The sequence below is a fragment of the Chaetura pelagica genome, unplaced genomic scaffold (genome assembly GCF_000747805.2).
Source record: "Chaetura pelagica isolate M959 unplaced genomic scaffold, ChaPel_1.0 scaffold346, whole genome shotgun sequence".
Lineage (NCBI taxonomy): Eukaryota > Metazoa > Chordata > Aves > Apodiformes > Apodidae > Chaetura > Chaetura pelagica.
In genome coordinates, this window is record NW_009953797.1 from 2,598,310 (window position 1) to 2,618,329 (window position 20,020).

General features: G+C 37.0%; 1 protein-coding gene across 1 annotated transcript; it reads right to left on the minus strand.

Moving 5' to 3' along the window:
- Positions 1–259: 259 nt before the first annotated feature.
- GLUD1 (glutamate dehydrogenase 1) lies at positions 260–19,638 on the minus strand. Its single transcript, XM_010001148.1, has 13 exons — positions 19,497–19,638; positions 17,737–17,817; positions 16,849–16,904; positions 15,565–15,628; positions 13,859–13,953; positions 9,261–9,440; positions 7,408–7,545; positions 6,883–7,020; positions 6,686–6,766; positions 5,741–5,864; positions 4,436–4,527; positions 2,129–2,191; positions 260–1,595 (listed from the first exon to the last, which is right to left on the minus strand). Exons 1-13 carry the CDS (start codon positions 19,636–19,638, stop codon positions 1,476–1,478), a joined length of 1,374 nt encoding a protein of 457 aa, XP_009999450.1. The 3' UTR covers positions 260–1,475.
- Positions 19,639–20,020: the final 382 nt, after the last annotated feature.

Sequence of the window (20,020 nt, forward strand, 5' to 3'; positions counted from 1 at the left end):
TAGAATAGTTCTTCACACAAATTTGAGAGGACACAGTAAAGACTTAAAATGATTTACCAAATACATCCAACTTGAAAAGGCTTGTTGACAGGCAAGTGCTAAGATAGATCTGTATTAGTGAGCCCTTCAGGATAACTGAGACAGTATCTTATCAGTAGGCTTGTAATGAATTAATAGGTGTGTTGTGAAAGAGTCTGATTGATTGTATCTGCTGAAAGCTATTGCATGAAATAGAAAACAGTAATACACCGGCATAGTAGGTTTGGAAAAGTCAACCTTTTTAATAACTGCTCTTCTCTCCAGGTTATGTTATGCAGTTACAAAGTAGTTAGAAAAAAAGCATGAGTTTCTGGGAGGGCCTAGTTGTCTTTAAAAAAAACCCATTCATATTCATTACATAAATAACATCTGGCACTTCAAGGGGACTCCACTGGACAAAAAGCCTTACATCTTAAAAATTATGCTTGATCCAATATTGTGTTGAGGTCCACTTTGTTGTATTAAGTGTTCAAAACTTTCAAGACCTCCCAATGTCAAAAAACAGGCTGTGTGTGCTGAGACAGTGGATTAAGTTTATAGCAGCATCCTAGCTCCTCTGTAGCTTAGCCAATGATTTCTGGGTTCACTTTCACTTTAGTTGTTCATTGAGGCAGTATCTCATTTTCAGAAAGCCTCTGAAAAGACTGAAAAAGAATTCCAAAAAAAGCTAAGTATGATTGCTTACCAAATTCAGAGTATCCCTTTTAAAAAAAAAAAGGAAACTATAGTCAGAATAGTTACGTAGATAATTGATTTAAAACATAACTAGAGTTGCTCAATAGTGTCAGCTTATAAAAATAACACCTCTACATACCTCATGGTGATAGTCTAGCTTAAGCAATAAAAGGCAGTCCTATAACAGCAGCACAGTTAAAGAAAAAACATTGCCTAAAGAGAATCAGGCCTGTAGCTTTACTACAAATAAAAATTAGACTTCTATCAAAGTTAATCCCTGCTGGAGGCCCATTCTTTCTTTGACAATGCCACAGCATTGATCATACAAGGCCTTATGGAAAGTGCCAAAGCCAAAATTATATCATTAAACAAAAGTGCATGAAGTAATAATGAGCTAAGTGCTCATTTAGTACAGTATCTGATCTGAAGTCTGAGAAGTGGCTCAGGTGGCAAGACCACTCTTTCATACATGTACCATTTTGTTTTGTAGGCAAAATACCCAGAACAGCCCCCACAAGTGCAGCTGAACTGTTACCTTCAGATACATACTTGTATACAATTTCCTAATCCATGGATTTTTTTTATTGTAAAAAAAACAAAAAGGGGCTAGTTTGGACTGAAACTAATTGAGAATAGATCCACTATAATGTCAGAAGAAAAGAAAATTTTGTGGTTACATGTAAACTTGTGATAAGCTTTCTCAAGAAGAGGGTACATTAATGGCAAGAGGGATGGAACAACAAGGAGCGGTAAGGGCCTGTTTATGTGAAGGTCAGGCCAGCCTCATTGTACACTTTGAAGACCTTCTCAATTGCATTGACATAGGCAGCTGTTCTCAGGTCCAGACCCAGGTTGTACTTCATGGCAGTACGCATGATTTGCTGAAACAGAAAAGGTTATATATGATTTCTGCAAGCTTCTCCATAGGAACTACACTAGCTTTTGCTTGGAGGACCCAATTTAGGAGTCCAGGAGCTGCAAGACTGGTATCAGAGCTCTGATCCTTTGTGGATCAGTTCTAAAATTTCTTGATTCCCCTTATAACTCAGATCTGAATGAAAGGAGGGAAAAAATCTTTCCCAGATGACTACAGCACCCTCCTTCAGGTCTTGGATCCATGTGTACTTCAGATATGAGAGAGACAAGATGGCTCAAGTAGTCATCGCTCCACTAATTAAAAATACTGCATAGAGGGATTATTCTCAAACTGCTGATGGCAAAGCAAAGCACTCTAAGTATGTGTCCTAGTTTACTTCCTGACTTCATGTATTAGTCTCTCATGTTTACTATACCTAGTTAAAGTTGACCATCCTAGTATAGAACAGACACACGTCAGACATACGTCTACACAACCAATTTAAAAACTGTCACAAAGTCATGTCTTTCTTTCTATACTGAGTAACATCATACTTACCCGGGCAGAACGCTCCATAGTATAAGCCAACCCAGAGTGGACAATGTCTTTTTCAGATGCACCCTGCAAAAACAGAGTAAAATCAGGATTTAATCAAAAATATTAGTTCTGTGTTAGGGACTATGACATGCTGGACTCCTCTAATTACTCAAGCTTGCTTGCTCATTTTCTTCTAATGGCCAGTGTAAGAATCTAAACCACCTTCTCTGTGTTACTGAAGAGCTAATTATGGTTAATTCAATTCTAAAACCTCAGATGTAAGCACTGAAGTCTTTTATATGCCTGGCTTCTAGATGCACGATGCTACTATTTTTAATTGATGTTGTAACTACTGTTTTCACCCTTCAGAACACAGTAAATGTTAAAAGACAAAAGATCCCAAGAGTTAATAAACTCTAGAAGCTACTTGCAAATTGTTTTGATGACAGGTGTTAGGAAGGGCATGGATCCCCAATTAATACATTCAACACTGTATTAGCCTGGAGCAACTCCAGAATAACTTTGTTCCCATTAAAATTTAAATACACAGAACAATAAATAATGGAAGAGTCTGAATTTGGGTGTGTACCAGCTTCAATCATCCATTAGCCTTTCTGCTGTAATTTACTAATAATTTGAGACTTGTCTTCAGAAAATGCATTATTTTCATCAAAATGTCCATCTTGGCTGGATGTAAAAATTACTAGGCTGGTTTCTATGGCTTGTTTAAAAGCTCACAGGAATTACTTTCAGCCACAGAGCCGATCTACCATGCTATTCATTTAACCTAATATTCACAAAATTGCTAGCATCACACTGGATCAGGCTCAAGTCTATTTCTATCATCTGACAGTGGTCTAAGTTTATGTGCACTTCGCTTGATTTCTTTCTGAGGAAGCATGGCTTAATGTTTTTCACAACTCATTGGGAGTTTTTTCCCCAGTCATTTGTTGCATCTTCTCCTGAACTTGTGTTTAAAAATCAACTGACCAAACCTTTTATCTTCCTTACATACCTTGGCAGAGAACTGCACAGCTTAGTTGTTGGTTACACTAGCAACTATCTTATTCTTCATTCAGCACCTCATTTAGTTGGTTTGGTTTGAAAGCATCTTGTTTTATTTCACCCTTCCAGTGAACAATCTGTACTTACTTATTTACACATCACTCATTCTGTAGATTACTGTCTTCACCCCAGAACTAGCTCAGGCCTATAGGACCTGTTCCATGTATGAGAAGTTTCAGTGGGTTTTTTAATTATTTTTGTTGTTTTGCTTTGCACTTATTCCACATGTACCTTTTATGATACAGAGACCTAACCTGCACACAGTCCTCAGAAGGCAGAGATACTCTGGATTTATATTGTGGCATCATTAGTCAGTCCATTCTTTTTCTTTCAAAACTGCTTCTAATGCTGGATTTGCTTTTTGACTGCTATGGATTTCTAAGGTTGTATTTTGTCATTATCTCCAGATCTTTCATTTGAATGCAAATGAATGAGCTCACAACCCATTATTTTAAATGAAAATTTCCCCACCATGTTTTACTATGCATTAAATAACAATGAATTTTACCTGACATTTCTTTGCCCATTAATTCAGTCTTAGGGGAACATTTTCCAATTTTTCACCCAGCTCTTGTCTATATTATCCTGGAGTTACAAAAAGAGCATATCAATCTGTCTGTGGGGTAGGATCTTGTTGAAAGCTGTCTGCAAACTGTATCAACAAGATCTCCAATTCTGGTAATGTTTGAGGAAGTATTTCTCACTACAAAATCTCTGTAGACTTTGATAGGTAGGATTCAAAGGCATTATAAAACCTACGTATTTATCAGGTTAGCCAGCAGAAATATCAAGTCTCATAGCAATCAAAAGCATTAGGAAAAAGTGTATGTTTTTAAGTTCTTCAAATTGGCCTGCAAAAAGAGTAATTCCCTGCTCCTTCCTTGGTACAACAAACATGGGTTGTCTAAATAATGGAGATGATAGTCTGTTGCTCTGAAAAACTCCAGTATATCAACAGCAACATGCAACCTAACACTAAGCACAAGTTCAAAATGCACTTGCATTAAAACCACAGCTTCTTAACAATATTGGAGGTATTTTTAAATGGGCTCAAGTAAATGAAAGAAAAAAATAGCTCACTTCCAGTATTCTTAAGCAGTTCAGATCATTTGCTTGCTTTATTTGTTTGGCCATCAGGTTAACTATGTGCCTTGCTTGGGGTAAAAAGCCTCTGTGATAGCTCCAATGGTAAAATTTATATTGCAGTTGTAATACCACAGTACAGTGACAGTAACAAAAAGTAAATCAACAGCAGCTATTTACCGATATCCTGTCTTGAAATTCTGCTGTAGGCACAACTGGAATAGTTCCACCGTGTTTCCCAAATTTTCTTTCCAAGCTTTCCTGAACAGACACTATAAAGGAAAAAAAGCAGAGGTAAGGTAACTGATAAGGAAAGGAATGTGCTTCCTACCCAAAGGAGCAGCCTGAGGACTTCCAGCATTCAATAGCATGAAATGCAGACCATAGGGACTGAGAGCAAAGGGACCTATCTTCTTTTTGTTTCCTAAGAAAAGAGAAAGATGTTGATTTTTCTGTTTTTATAGGTGAATGCCTCTGAAATTAGTAGTAATGTTGCTATAGTACAGTCCATATGGCAAGCAACTCTGGATTGACTGATCCCACTTTGCTAATCTCAAAGAGCTGCTATAGGAATCCTTCCTAACTCGATAGATAGCTTTAGACAAAACTAGTTTTTTCCTTAGGATGTGAGCAGTGCTTTGGTATTCTGAATGGACACTTATTTAATCTTAATTCTTGAAAAATAATCAGTAGGGTTTTCTAAACAACATAATGGAGTATTTCAGATTATATCAATATTGAAGTTAAGAAAGACATTTATATTAGAATTGCCGTAACTCTCAAGCACTTAAAAAAACACCTTGAAAGGTATAATTTATTATTATTATTATTATTGTTGTTGCTGTTATTATTGTTGTTATTATTATTATATATATATTACTATTTATATTTAAAAAACATATGTATGTTTTGTGAAGTCCAACACCCCAAGATTTTCAGATATTTTCTACAGAGTCTTGATTAAAATGAGCAATATCCTGCAGTTCTTCACTAAGCTTCTCTCTCCATGTAATTGATACTCTGGCCCAGAAACTGGGAAGCACAGAATGACCTTAAGTGGAGCTGTAGGCCATAAGCACCTGTACCAATTATTGCCCTTCACATAAATCTTCTGGTTTATGTGCAGAATAATGTTACCCACTTGAACTTTGAATGCTTCTCAAATACCAAGTGTCCAGCTGTAAGGTGTTTATTAAGAAGTAATAAATATCTCACATAAGTGCCATTAGTTCAGTATTTTCATAAAACTGAGGAAAGTATCTTTTTAGGAATCAAAAGGTAACTGAAAAGTATACATCTAAGTTAAGTCATGAGAGCTGCAAGTCAGTTACCCTATCACATCTTTCCTAGTCTTCAGTATGCAGCGATAACAGACTTGTGGGAAAACTAGGTGAATTTAAAATAGTTCTGTATTCATTTCTCCCATATTTGGTGTTTGCTAGTCCACCTATTAAACAGTAAGCAAAAGCAGAAGTGAACACTTACTGAGTAAGTGGTAGTTTGAATCCCTTTCATATTTAAAAGTCAGGCGACCATAGCTGACATGGTTCAAGTTTTTCAGCCACTCAAAATAGGATACTGTTACACCGCCAGCATTCAGGTAAAGATCCTGCACAGAAATAGGAAATGTCTTGAATTGTGACCATGTGAAAAAAAACAGCTCTGTTGTACTAAGGAAAAAGAAAGCAGAAGTATTATGCACCAAGCCTTAGTTAAATGGCAGTACAGAAAACAATCCAGTTGTTACTCTTATGTGACAACACTTGCCTCCTCTGCAGTCCAGGCATTACTTCTACTGATTTACACGTGGACTTGAATTCAGCACAAGAGAAATTCAGGTGTGCATGACTGACTACTTTTTTTTTTTAGCACAAGTTTTTAATCAAGAAAATAAGGGCCAGCTTCAGTCATCTCAATGAGTAAAGGCTGCAGATCAGCCCCTCCTAGCAGTATCACTTGTTCAGGATACCCCTTTTCTGGGAATAGGTTATTAATACACCTGGATAGATCCTATTCTTTCAAATTATCACATAGGCAACATTTACTCTATACTATCTACAATAGACATTTCTGTCAGAGCATCACCCAGAGACACAATGTTTGCAGACAAATTGGTCACTGTATTTACTCTGCCTTCTTCCTTTGCTTAGTGGACTATTTAGTTGAGCAAATGACAGCTAATACTCCAAAATGCAAAAACACAGACCTTCACGTAATAGTTGTCTTAGGTCATTTATGGTCACAGTGAGGCTTCCAAGTAATTGCAATTGATCTTAAGCAACACTGACATCTGTTTCCTAGACATCAATTGTTAAAAAACGCTCCAAGAGAAGGAATTAATAAAGGCTATTAATTAAGACCTTCAATAAATAACAATTCACAGATATATTACCCTTGTAATGAAAACCAAAGGTCATAATAGAACCTTACAGGGATAACCATGATATTCCGCTCCAAGAAGATTTTGTCAGCTTCAGGAGTTGTAGGCCCATTGGCACCTTCTGCAATAATCTGAAAGGAATCACAACAGAGTAATTCAGAGGTATGTATGTCTGTTTCCATCTGTGCTAATTATTGAATGTGTTAGTATTATGACAGGTATTTTTCATTTGAACTCTCCAACTTACTTTTGCTTTAACCTTGTGAGCATTTGCTTTAGTCAACTGCTTCTCGCTGGCAGCAGGGATCAGAATGTCACAGTCTGTTTCCAGAATACTGCCCTCAAGTGTTTGTGCTTTAGGGAAGCCCATGATTGTTCCATGTTGCTGTTTGAAAGAAACAAACCAGGGTGTTTTAAGTCTGTGTGTGCTCATATGACTTCCTTCCCTTTTTCTAACTTTCAAAAAAGAAAGAAGGGAGAATCAACAGTCCTAGAAAGACAGCAGATAACATAATTCCAACCTTCACTTAGATCAGGCATAAAAAGCAAGCTACAAATCTTGGAATCTGAAACAGTCAAAAGTTCTTATGATTGAGGTAGAACTGGTCTCTGGCTACAGACACTGATAACCACGTGGGAGTATTAAAAAAAAAGTCCCTCTCAACTCTTAAAATATATGGCAAATGCAATGGTTTTTAAACAACTGAAATCACCCAGCAGTCTGCTACACACAGGGTAAGCTGAACTATTTCTGCTCAACTAAGTTTCATACCAATTTGTAATCTTCTAGTTCCTTTGGGTCAATCCCATCAGGATTCCAGATAGAACCATTAAACTCTCCAACAGCAACACACTTGGCTCCAAAACGATGCAAGTACCTCATAGAATGTAAGCCCACATTACCAAATCCCTGAAGGTGGAAAGAGAAATGGAAAAGTAGTTAGGCCTTGAACTAAAGTAATTACTGCTAAGGCTTGTATAGATTTGAATAGCTTTAAGTAGTTCTTCACCTATTGGCATGTCTTGGCATTAGAGGGTGTGTATAGGAAAAATGGAAGAAATCTGTGTGTGTTCTGGTCTGAATACCACTGTAGGAATTATGCATTGTAGCCAGCAATGTACAGTTGTGCTGGTTTTAATACTGGAAATAAAGAAGGAAATTGTTAATGCTACTATGAAAGTGTCCAAACTGTGATGTTAACCAATGTAGAAATGTTGCGTATCTACTTTATACCTTGCACTGCCTCATTTTTCTATGACCACTCTAAGGTTTGACAAACACTTGCAGGCCAGAAAATATTCTCGTTTAACGTGGGTAAGGAAGGCTTACAAGTGTAAAACCATCCCAGAATGGAAAGGATTAAACAAGAGTATCTTTAATTCTTCACATTAAAACATACAAACTGCTTGAAAGCTATGTAATTTCTAATACATTTCTGAAGTGGTCCTGTACAAAACAGATTGCTTAAATTTAAATTTAGATAATCTCACATTTCATTAGCAATTTTTACATTCTTACAGGTGTAGAAAACTTAATTCCCTTATACAACATCCTGGAAGTAAAGGAACTTTCATGGCAAACCAAAAGGTCACATAATCCATATAAAAAGTTTGTAGTAAGATTCTATGACAGAAAAGAAGCTGAATATTAAATTACCATATAATGTGGCTCCAATTATATTTAGGATTTTTTTTTATATACTAGAAACAAACTTCAATACAGCAGTTTGTTATGCACTAGGTTTCTTTGCAATGCTGTATAATGGTTTTCCTACAGGAATCTTCAGTTACTCTTCTGGCCATGTTTTCAAAGTTATGCTTCAGTGTCTGTTTTTTAGCCCTCTGTCAGCCATGAAAATGCCAAAGTGCAGGGAGAGGAGTGTACTGCTGGGTCTGTGCAGGGCAGAGATGTTTGTTTCAGGCCACTGGTTAACTTGAGGACAACTTGGAGGTTACAATTCCTCTGCTATTTCTAACAATCAGTGTGTTGGTACAAAAAAAACCAAAACAATCCCTCAAATACTCCATTTAACATACTGCTTAAGGCTGAAGAGAACAAGTTATTTCTTAAAAATTTTAAGAATGATAATGCATACTACTAATTACCAAACTCATTCAAAATTCAACTACATAAACCCTGAAGTCTTATGGATGCTAAAAAAAGTACATTCAACCTACAAATGTAGGATTGGTTTCAACTTTTCCAACTGCTCATTCCATAGTGGAACAAGAACATAACCCCCAATTTGTTCTCTCCCTATGTTTTTTTATTACAAAAGACTGCAACAAAATTGGTGTAGGCAGGAAGAGTGTAACAGCTCACTGAAAAGTCTGAAATACCCTGAAGAACTCCTGTAATAGGAGTTTGTTATTGGCAGTCTATGTTTATAAAGACTGCAGATTTGGCTTTGTGCTGTAGAGTGCAACTGCAAGTTCAGGTCTTAAAACCAGTCTGAAATAAAGGGCACCTATGTTGCTTGAAAAATACTTCTAAAGTTTGAGAGTAAAGGTTAACTTGGAAGTCATAAAACCCTAACAGGATTTATTGCTATGGCCCTTTTTAAAAGCAGCTCTACTGGTAGCTTGCTTATTCATTTTTCTCTGCAGTTGAAGGAAGAAAGTTACCTGAACAGCAAATGTTTTATCCCCAAATCCAGGAGTCATTCCTAATATACTCATATAGGAGGCTTCATTGATGAAATTCTCAATTCCGTGGAAGACGCCGCGGCCAGTTGCAGAGATACGCCCATGGATCCCACCCTGGCTGATGGGCTTACCAGTTACACAGGCATGTGCATTGATGTCCTGTAAAACAGGGAGGGACTCGTGAGCTAGGGAATTCATGAAAGAGGAGCTGGGACAAGAAGTTGTGTACATTTAGGAGATAACGGAAAGTAGGGATTGTGAGGCTCGAGACATGATATACTATATATACATTTAGCCCGTAAAGATGATTTCATTCCTGAGCTTGTGAGAACAGCTTCTCAAAAGTGCTCTAGCAGGTGATGGAAAAGTTGTGTAATGCAATACTGGATACATTCTGTAATTCTTTTGTTGCATTTCAGTGTATGTGTGAAAGTCAGTCTGTGGTTAATTAAATATGGTGGTATCTCTGTTGCACTGGTAGCAAAGAGCAGACCTTTGACAAATCAAAAAGCTTTTAGGATGTATTTCTCGAAATTAGCTCCTATTACAGCCATAATTTCCATCATAATTCTTGACATTTTAATCTTTTAAAGGGTTCAAAGATAACTTTGGACTAGTCGCAGCTAAAGCTGTTTAATCATGTTTAAAAAATGTTTAGTGTTCCTTTATGTCAAATTCAGTTATTTAGGAACAACAATACAAACCTAATACCTTAATGTTGTCAGAATACAGTGACATTTGATCTCAGAGGAAAATGATAGTACAAAGGTGATATGGGAAAAGTTAGGTATTTACTACTTTTATTCAGAAAAGCAATATACAGAATCAAGCCTCTATTGTTAATTTGGTGGTAATAATATTGCATTTTCTGCATGCTAGACAGCTAGCCAGCACTAAATAAGACTATGCAACAAAAAAGTTATTAATAACTTGAAAAAATTTCGTCCAAACTAGACACTGTTTGGGACTCCTTCTTCTGTCACCACTGGTTCCCATGCTCCTACTCCCTGGGAGCACAATCACAAAGTGGCTTGGCATCCAACACAACTGAAAGGGTAGGGATGAAAGGGAACACAGTGAAATGCGTCTGCCAGCAGCCGGATGGGTTTCTGTTCCACCAGCCACATTTTCACTGGGAGGCTCCCTCCTCTCCCTCACTTGTGCCAAATGCATTTGCATGCAAGGTGAGAGGAAGTAAAGAAGCAGACAAAAATAAATGGAGGCATAATGGAAACAAAAACTATTTATTGTTTGGAAAAGGATAGTGAGTTAACCATATAAAGCCAAATATAACCCCCCTCTAAAAACTATAAAAGGGATGCTGGGCTTGCCACAACATTCCTAATTCACTTTCCCAAAATATAGTTGCATTGTTGTCATGCTCCCTCTGGTGGCATATCGACTATAAAGATCATCTCTGGTGGTCTATGCTAGGAAAAACTTGCTCTGCTGTTTTGATGTATTTTTAGGTTTTCATTCCATTTCAGATTGAAATTAGATTTTAGCCTTCACGCATTCACAAAGGAGGAAGTAAATTTTATAAATACTGGATGAAATACTGTATGCTGAATGTATTTATTGTAGTCCCTTCACATGGCCTAAAAGTCAGGTGGATATGTCAGAACTACAAAAGAGTAGAAGGGGTGAATTTAATAAAAAACTTCAGCCTTATACAATTCCGTGATCCAGCAACTTAAGATGGATTTTCTGGAACAGTTAACATGGCAGTTTAATAAAGACTTGCATGGTTTGGCAAGGAAACAGAGCATGAGGTGAGGGCAGCTCCAGGTCTCCTTGAAGTTACAAACACAAACCACAGTCCATGTCAAAGTCCTAAAAACTTCGGGTTTAAGTCAATCAAAAACTGTTTAACACATCCTGGGCCAAGAAGAAAGACCATGACTTTTAATAAAAATCTTGTAAAACGGCTTATGACTAGCATTAAGGACTTCCGTGTTGGTAATAGTAGTTTATATACTTAACTGGCAAAGTTCAGACACTGAACTTTTGCTCATTTCTTAACCACTTTCCACACTGTAACAATATTCTCCTTGTCTCTCCAGCTTCCTGGCTCTGTAGGTTAGGTTTTGAGCACACATCTATCTGTTCTTATCTGTTATTTGACTTCTCCTTTATGCTTCAAGCTCCCTGAACACATCTGTGTGCAACCACACTGACTCATCAGGTTTGCGGATCCCACCCCTCTTGCCCAGAGAGTTATCTTTCCGCTGAATTGAATGTAGTCCCTTGCATAGCTTCCATCTGGTTTCTGAGTTATTGTTAGTTTCACTTTTGTTCAATGCTAATTTTCTGCTCTTAGTTCCCTTTCCTCCTTACTCCATGGTCACTTTTATATATTTGGTAGTTCCTTAAGCACCTTTACTTTTGCTCTTGGTGTCCCAACCAGACAGCTACCTGACACACCTTCCTCTAAAACCTGGTTTTGATAGACTATTCAAATTTTTGCAGACTTGTCAGAGTTCCTACCTTTCTTCTCTACACCTGGTCATTCTAGCCAGTAACTCCTAAATTCCACAATGGCTACTGTTCTCTCTTCCATGGACAAACAAGCAACCCAACAATATTAAATAAACTGATTGAATTTTTCTTATTTCAATGTTTTAATTTACTTTTCAGAAATATCTATCTAGATCCTCTCAGTTGTTTTTATACTTTAGGAATAAGATAATGCCTGCAGAGCAAGCCTAGGAACAAAAGAACCAGGGATCAGAATGTAGCATAATTCAAATTGCATTTTTATCCTCAGTAGTTGTTGATTTGTTTTCTTTTGTCATTGAAATATATGTAGAACTACACAATGAGCTGAGATGGCAAAGTGGAAATTACAAATTCAGCCACTTAAAAATCTTGTCCTGTATCAAGGTTTAGTTTTCCACCTATTTAAAAACATGGAAGCTTCTGTATAAAACTGTATGCAAACTACTAACAAATACAGCAAATTTTAAAACAGGTTGTGTGCTGCGAGCCTTCTGTGTCAGTCAGAACGTAACATTCTTGGATCACAGGGAAATAATACATTTTAGTGCAATGAGTCAAAATGATTAAATGCCTTGAGGTAGTTTTCTTAAATACTGGAATTTTAAATTATGACTAGGGGAGCAAGTTGCCACTCTGCATGTTGAAGTATTTTTAAAGTCACTATTTTGGCTTTTTATCCGGTTTAAAGTTTTAAATAAAATATTTACATGTACATACATGAATAACAAAAAACAAGTAATGTTTTACACTGATATCCATATCTAACAGACTGCTCTGTGTACAAGTGATTTAACTCAACTAATCAGCATGCTACAGCCCATTTCTGAAGCATTCCTTCCCCTGCTCCCCCGATAAGATACTTTAGACTGTATTTCAGATTTAGAATAACCTGTGCCATCTCCTCCTCCTAGTGTTAAAGGCAGTGGACAGCACCAGACAAGGATTTTGCCAAGAGACTGCCTCAGGAAAGCCAGGCATGTCTTGAAAAGACATGCCAGAGAGAAACACGTGTTGGGTGGCTTTAATGCCTCATTACTGGGGGTGTACACTCTGCCCTATTTCTGAGGAGCTGTTGCAAGGGACGGCAGAAAGTGAAGAGTCTTTTCAATCCAAAAGGAACTGGGATAGGCAAACATGCACTAGCTTAGAATACCAACACACTAATATGAAGCGATGGCAAGACTCCTTAGCGAAGTGTAACCTGATGGGAGTAGCAGAAATAGTGTCTGAAACAGAGGCCAGAAAGTTTTGGTACCATAGACACTAGAGCCTTAAGAAATAAGTTGTCTGTAATACATTTTTCTTTAGTTCAACCTGTCAAAGTATACAAGAAAAGTGTTTTGTTAACAGTCATGTTTTTGGTACAGTCAAAACAGGTACAAATAACCCAGTAAGCTACTGAACAACGAAGGCCAAATTAAGGGCTATAATTAAGAACTAATTTTTTAAAACCTAAACTTAATTATTTTATTACCTCCTGGGCAATAAATTCTATCATTGCTCTTCTGGTTTACATTTTGGAGAATTTGCTGAAACCTGCACTGTTTACTTGTTACTTTCAGGGCACCACAGACAACTTTAATACTTTTACAGGTAGTACCTACAGCATGAAAATAATGTAGATTGTCTCTTGAGTGCACAAAACCAGAGCACTTACTTAATAACACTTGTGAATTCAGTAATCCAAAATAGAAAGATTTCAGTACTTTGACTACACCAGCTATTATGAACTAATTGTTTAACAACTTTAAATTAGTAATTATAATACTAATGAACAACAGAGGGGAATGGTAGAAATATAAATCCATTTTTTATTTTTGCTGAACAATTGCAATCAGTATTATATCAAACTTAATTTAAACCTAGTATATAAATATTAACCTTAAAACTATTTTTCCTAAATTTTACCCTAAAAACTTCACAACAGTTAAGTTGTTACAGTCTGCAAGATATATTTAGATCCATGTAATTAAATAAAATTTTATTATTAAGCAGAATGGTAATAAATGTCTAGATAAAAGGCTATCTACAAAGACCAAGAGAGTTTTTCTACTTCAAAGACTCTGCTCAAAACTTACATAGTGTCCTATGGTACTGGCATAGGTGTCGGCAATCCAGGACATCTCCCTCTCCCCTGTGCTCATATCAGGAGCAGGCACATCAACACCAGGTCCTGTCGGCAACAGTGAAAGTAGCTTTTAAGGATCATGAATAGTTACCTTCAACCATTATTCCCTTGGGAACTGTGCAGGGCTTGGCAGAGAAGAACTGTTTTCCTGTTTAATCCTCAGTTTATTATGCAAGCAAGAGATTCTTGTGAATTCAATTCAATTTTAGATGCCACACTTGTACAGTATTGTCCAAACCACCAACCTTTCACATAAGCATTCAGTAAAATGAAGGTCAGTTTGTCAATAAAAAGTCAGGGTAAGATAATGCATCAGGAGCATATGTATGGTTTTTTTGTGGGGTTTTTTTGGCAATCATGCTGTAACAGGAAGGGTGCCATCTAGGTATGATTTCTATATACTGTGACGTTAAATGGTTGGGGTTTTCTTTGCATTAGAATTTCCTTTTTGTTCCTGGTCCTAGTTATTGCACTGTAGCACATGCATTTGATTTTACCCCTCACTTCAAGAAAGAGACATGACATCTTTCTTGATGAAACAAACACATCTGTTGCAAGAAAAGCAAATTCCGTCTGTTTTTTCTATTGAACTAAAAATAGCATTTGCCCAACCTATTTAAGATCAGAGGGACTTGCTCAGCAAGATTTTAAATGTAACTCTGCTTCTACTACTTTTTTCTAAGTATTCTTAAAAGGTTTGTGAAAGTTGCGTTGCACCAACCATAGAGCCAAACAGGAAGTCAAATTTAATCAATCATTTAGTTGTCATTGAACTAATAATCACAACAGCTGGCATTATGTATAGTATTCACCTAGGCACATGTAACATCAAATTTGTTTATACAGACACTTAATTTAGATGAGAGATACTCTGGCTGAAAGAGCAAGAAACTGCAGATAAATGGATATACATTCCCGTGGGTAGTTAGGTGTCAGGTATACATAACAGACCTCTAGTTACAGCCCTAATTATGCAGTTGAGTAAGAATCTCCTTCAGGTAAAGATCCCCCATTTAATTACAAGTGGAGCTAATAACATTCAGCTTTCTCCAGAGGAGAGTTCCATATAGCAACTCCAGACAGCAAGCTATCAGAACAACTCAGGGTTGAGAGTCTGAATGAAACAACTACTAACATTACAGAAGCTAAGGTTCTGTTACAACAGGCACCTATGCTTCTTGCCTAGGCTTCTCTTGCAGCCTGTGGTTGCCACGGGTGAAGCCATCAACTTTCTCTGGGGTGGATCTTCTATTTCCTTCCTCTGTTTCCTCAGATATCTGCCAAAAGCCTCAACTGAGACTACAGAAAACGGCAACAGTGAAGAGCTCAATATTAGAGATTAAAAATTGCAAAAAACTTGGTCACAACTTTAAAATCTACCTCTATGAGAAATGTGACTCACTTTGGATCCTGTGAGCTCAGCTTTTGAGGCTTTTCAGAGCAGAACAGCCACCAGAAAAAAACTTGAGACAGTTCCCTTTAAAATGTACTAAGATGCAATGACTTAATTCTTTGTGGCTCTTTGCTGAAAGTTACTATACCCAAATTATTTACAGCTCTCAAAAATGCAGTTATTTAAGGATACTATCTAGTGGACACCACCCATGCCAAATAAATTAGATTCTTAAATTTTAACAGTAAAATTGCACACCATACCAATAAAGCCCTTTTTTGCCAGCTCCATGGTAAACCGTCTTGTTATCTTCTCCAATTCATTGTCCTATAAAGAAAATCCAATAACTATCACAAGAAATCATTAGTGTTTATGAACGTTTGCTATAACATAGGCCCAATCATGCACAGATCCCCTTTTCTCTTAGAAGAAAGGATGATTCATACATTTATATAATTTATATGCCACTCCTTAGCAGACCCTTGGTACTCAGGCAGCACAAGGAAACATTCAGCTTGCTTTCTGTACATTCTGATCCATTACAAGTTGGGAGTGCTCTGTGCTTGTAGCAGAGATTTCCAGCAAAGAAATCTGATATCTTGTGTGAGGGATTTATAACCAGCAATAGCCAGCCTGCTGGTTGTGTAATCAACACAGTAGAACAACTTACACAAATCCTTACAGGAGTTTTGAGCTTAGAATATCTGTTACATATTCTAGTATTCCCTTCTGTAAAAGTTATTTTAATTAGGGCAAGAAGGAAAGTCTGCACTAAACTTTTTATAAGTCAAGTTAGTTATTATTCACACTGAAACACTGCATAGAAAGGTTTAATGGAGCATAAAACTATTTGTCAAAATAAACAAAAATATTAACTTTTTTTCTAAGAGTAATTTAGGTGTTTATTAACAGTATCAACTTAAAGAAATCAGGTTCCAAATTATTTATAGTCTTCTGACTTTAAGAAAATAGTGTGAGGGATTATAACCAGCAATAGCCAGCCTGCTGGTTGTGTAATCAACACAGTAGAACAACTTACACAAATCCTTACAGGAGTTTTGAGCTTAGAATATCTGTTACATATTCTAGTATTCCCTTCTGTAAAAGTTATTTTAATTAGGGCAAGAAGGAAAGTCTGCACTAAACTTTTTATAAGTCAAGTTAGTTATTATTCACACTGAAACACTGCATAGAAAGGTTTAATGGAGCATAAAACTATTTGTCAAAATAAACAAAAATATTAACTTTTTTTCTAAGAGTAATTTAGGTGTTTATTAACAGTATCAACTTAAAGAAATCAGGTTCCAAATTATTTATAGTCTTCTGACTTAAAGAAAATAAATAAATAATTTAAGTATTCCACCTCTGAAATGCACACCTTTTTAAAATACTTTTCCTACTATAGCATGCACAAACTACATTCAGCCTCTACAGAGGCAGAAGTCGCAGAAAGTTTTAAGTGATCAATAATGCCCTTACAAGAGTTTTTTTAACTGGCTGGCTTCAGTACTGCAGGTAAGCAAATTTTTATCTATGGTTAAGCTTACTGTGTAGTTCTTGGGATTGATCTTGACACCAGCCTTTGCCCCACCAAATGGCACATCTACAAGAATGCAAAGGAAAATAATTTTACTTTTTCAACAATAAAGGCAGAATGCATCAGTAACGTGTGAGGAATTATACGTTTCATTTGAACAAATGTGGTTTTGCCATATTTTGGGCTTCTCAAGTATAAGCTGTAATCTCATGTAGGTACTCCTATAAAACCAGGAAATCTTTTAAGGGCAGCTTGGAAAAAGTCTTTGAAACTCAGGAGATAGTGATTTAAATTTTCTATGCTTAAAGCTCTTGTACTTCGCACTTGTAGAAACAGTAAGCTTTACAGTTTATATTTTACTAGTTTAGCTCAAAACTTTTACTGTGGAAATCCTAAATGAAGTGTGTCTGTATACTTTAAGAAGTATTTTGTTTTCTTTTACATAATGTGCAGATTTTCTCCAAACTCCCCTACAATTTAGCAGCCATGTATGAATTATATTTCTTTATGACCCATGAAAGAATTTTATCCTTCCCTCTACACAGCTCCCCTGCCTGAATCCTTTACAGCCTTCATCTGTACTCCCTAAAATTAGCCCCCTCCTAATCCAAGTTTGTGATATATTAATTTGAGTTCAAGAGCAGTACTCTTACAGGAGGGGGTAACTAGCAGAACTTGAACTTTTCAAGTGAAAATGTAGCTTTATTCAAGTATGTACAGTAATAACAGAGGGAATATGGATTATTGGTCACTATATATTTTTTCACATCTTGTTACAGATTTTAATCAAGAGATTAGTGTCTAAAACTTAATTTAATTCTTTAGATGCTTTTCTATAAGTTACATCAGTACTGATTGAAATTATAGATTGTGTCCTTGCACAAAAATTATCACTTACCAACCACAGCACATTTGTATGTCATTAGAGATGCTAAGGCTTTCACTTCGTCCACACTAACATCCAAACTATAACGAATACCTGCAACAGACATATGAGGGAAAAAATGAATTAATAACTTAACGGGTATTTATAAATTGGGAAAGTTAACTCTAGACCAGACATCTATAATATCTAAGTATGTAATTTATCAACTTCTTTGCTTTAAGACTTAAAGAACAATCCCCCATTCTTCTACTTAAGTATCTGTCTTTTACTCAGCAGAAATTCAAGACTTCAGTCATTCTCTGTAACATAAACAGCAGCACTCAACCTTGGAACAAAAGTGCATACTCCTTGGGAGGAAGCTGAGCCAAGCTGATAGGTAACTCATCAAGTAGTTTTCAAGAGGCTGATACAGCTTATCAGCATCCCATAAGATCTTTAGCTGTGGACTTCATTCATTGTAAATAAAAAGTTGATTTGATTACTGCACATAACTTATCAGTACAGGTTATAATCAAGATCTCTTTGCTAGAATAATGCAAGCTGCTGTTATGAGCCTTGCAATACATTGGCTGCACTCCAACAAAACCATACCTAGTTTCAGGGCTCTGGTTGCTAGGCACAGCCACCTAACAGGGAGCAGCAGGCCACTGCGCTTCTTCAGATTTGTTCAAAACATTTTGATGGAGTAGCTCTACCCCAGCAAACTTGTGTGACCAGGCCACCCATCCTGCACCCCCATGGAAACCAGCCCACACCTGCATTCCCTGCTCTGAGTCACTCAGCAGAACTGCAAGAGTGGGCTGACATGTGGTCCAGATGTAAATTCAAATTGCTATGGTCTGATCACAGCTCAGATGCAAAAGGAAAGATCCCTGTCTTCAAAGCAGTTCAAAACTGAGTGGAAAATTATTACATAGAAGTAAGGAGAGCTGTCACCTGCCCCACTCTTACCAGTCTTCTAAAAATGGGTTGCAGTGGTCCAATAAATAGATTGAAAAGAAAGTTAATATTTATGTATTCTGGAGGTAGTTGCAGACTAGAAAATTTTTTAACTGAACTGACAGAGCACATATTCAGAATTAATTACAGAACCCTAAACCTGATGTTTAAGATCAACACAGTAGCCAAAGTCCTGGGGCCACAACAAAAAAAACCCCTACAACTATACATTAGCTTCTATCCAAGTTTATTGTACATCACTAGGCATATAACAGAGCCATGAAGAATTTATTATCCCCACCTGTACTCCCCAAATCCTTGGCAGTAGGTTGTGCCAAGCTGCATGGTGGTTTGTAGCAGGCACAGAGTGTCCTTTAGATGCTAGGACAAGGCACCACAAATTTCCTATTATGTAAAGAGAAGACCATATTCAGGTCCTCAGGAGTGAAAAAAGATCAGCATACATTATCCAAACTAAAGCACTGTGCTGCTATGAAAGCCATTCCAGACCGCTCTGGAAACAATCCCAGTTTCAAAGGAACTGAGTGCTGCTCACATAAAGCTGAGGGTCAAGTGCTGCTTTCTCTTGCTAGTACAATCAGTAAAAGAAAGTACCATGCCTCTGCAGAAAAGACTGTAAATTTAGCATGTATATGGGGGAAGGATGGTCTCCAAAAGCAAACTAGTTTCTGACTCAGGTAGCTGTAAGATACTAAAGTCTGGGCTTTCAAGAACCTTCTCACAGGAAGCAATATTTGAAATTTAAGTGCAATCTATCACAGCCCAACAGACCAGTTAAAGTTACAATGTACATGTTTTTTAACACACCTTACTTTGATCCTTTAGAGGAGCAGTTACATTCCCGTCAAGCCCTGAGCAAGAGCAAACACCAGCTCCAGCACTGACTGTCCTGCCTGGGGACACTGTTCCCTCTTGGTTGAGCAGGTACTCTGCAGACAGGTCTCGTTGGAGCATTGCTCAGGTCAGACAAGTCTGAAGCCCCAATCTATGCTGGGCAGAAATGAACTCTGCCCCTCCACCCCCAGATGAACTAGGTCACTGGGTATTTATTCAACCCATATATTTAGTCAAACGTGAAGTTGTATACACAAAACAGTTTTCCCATTACTATATTCATGCAGCTACACAAAATGTTGCTTATTGACATATGGAAAGCAGCAGGTGGGCTAAATAGTTAGGGGTAGTTATTTTGCACAGTTTTTAAAAGGAAGCAAAATACAAAAGGAGAGCAGCCTCTTCTCCAAATCATATAGATGGGATCTGAAAAGGTGAATGAGCAGCAATTTACCTATAAGAATCAAACACATGGCACAACAGTTACATCTCCAGTTTCCTT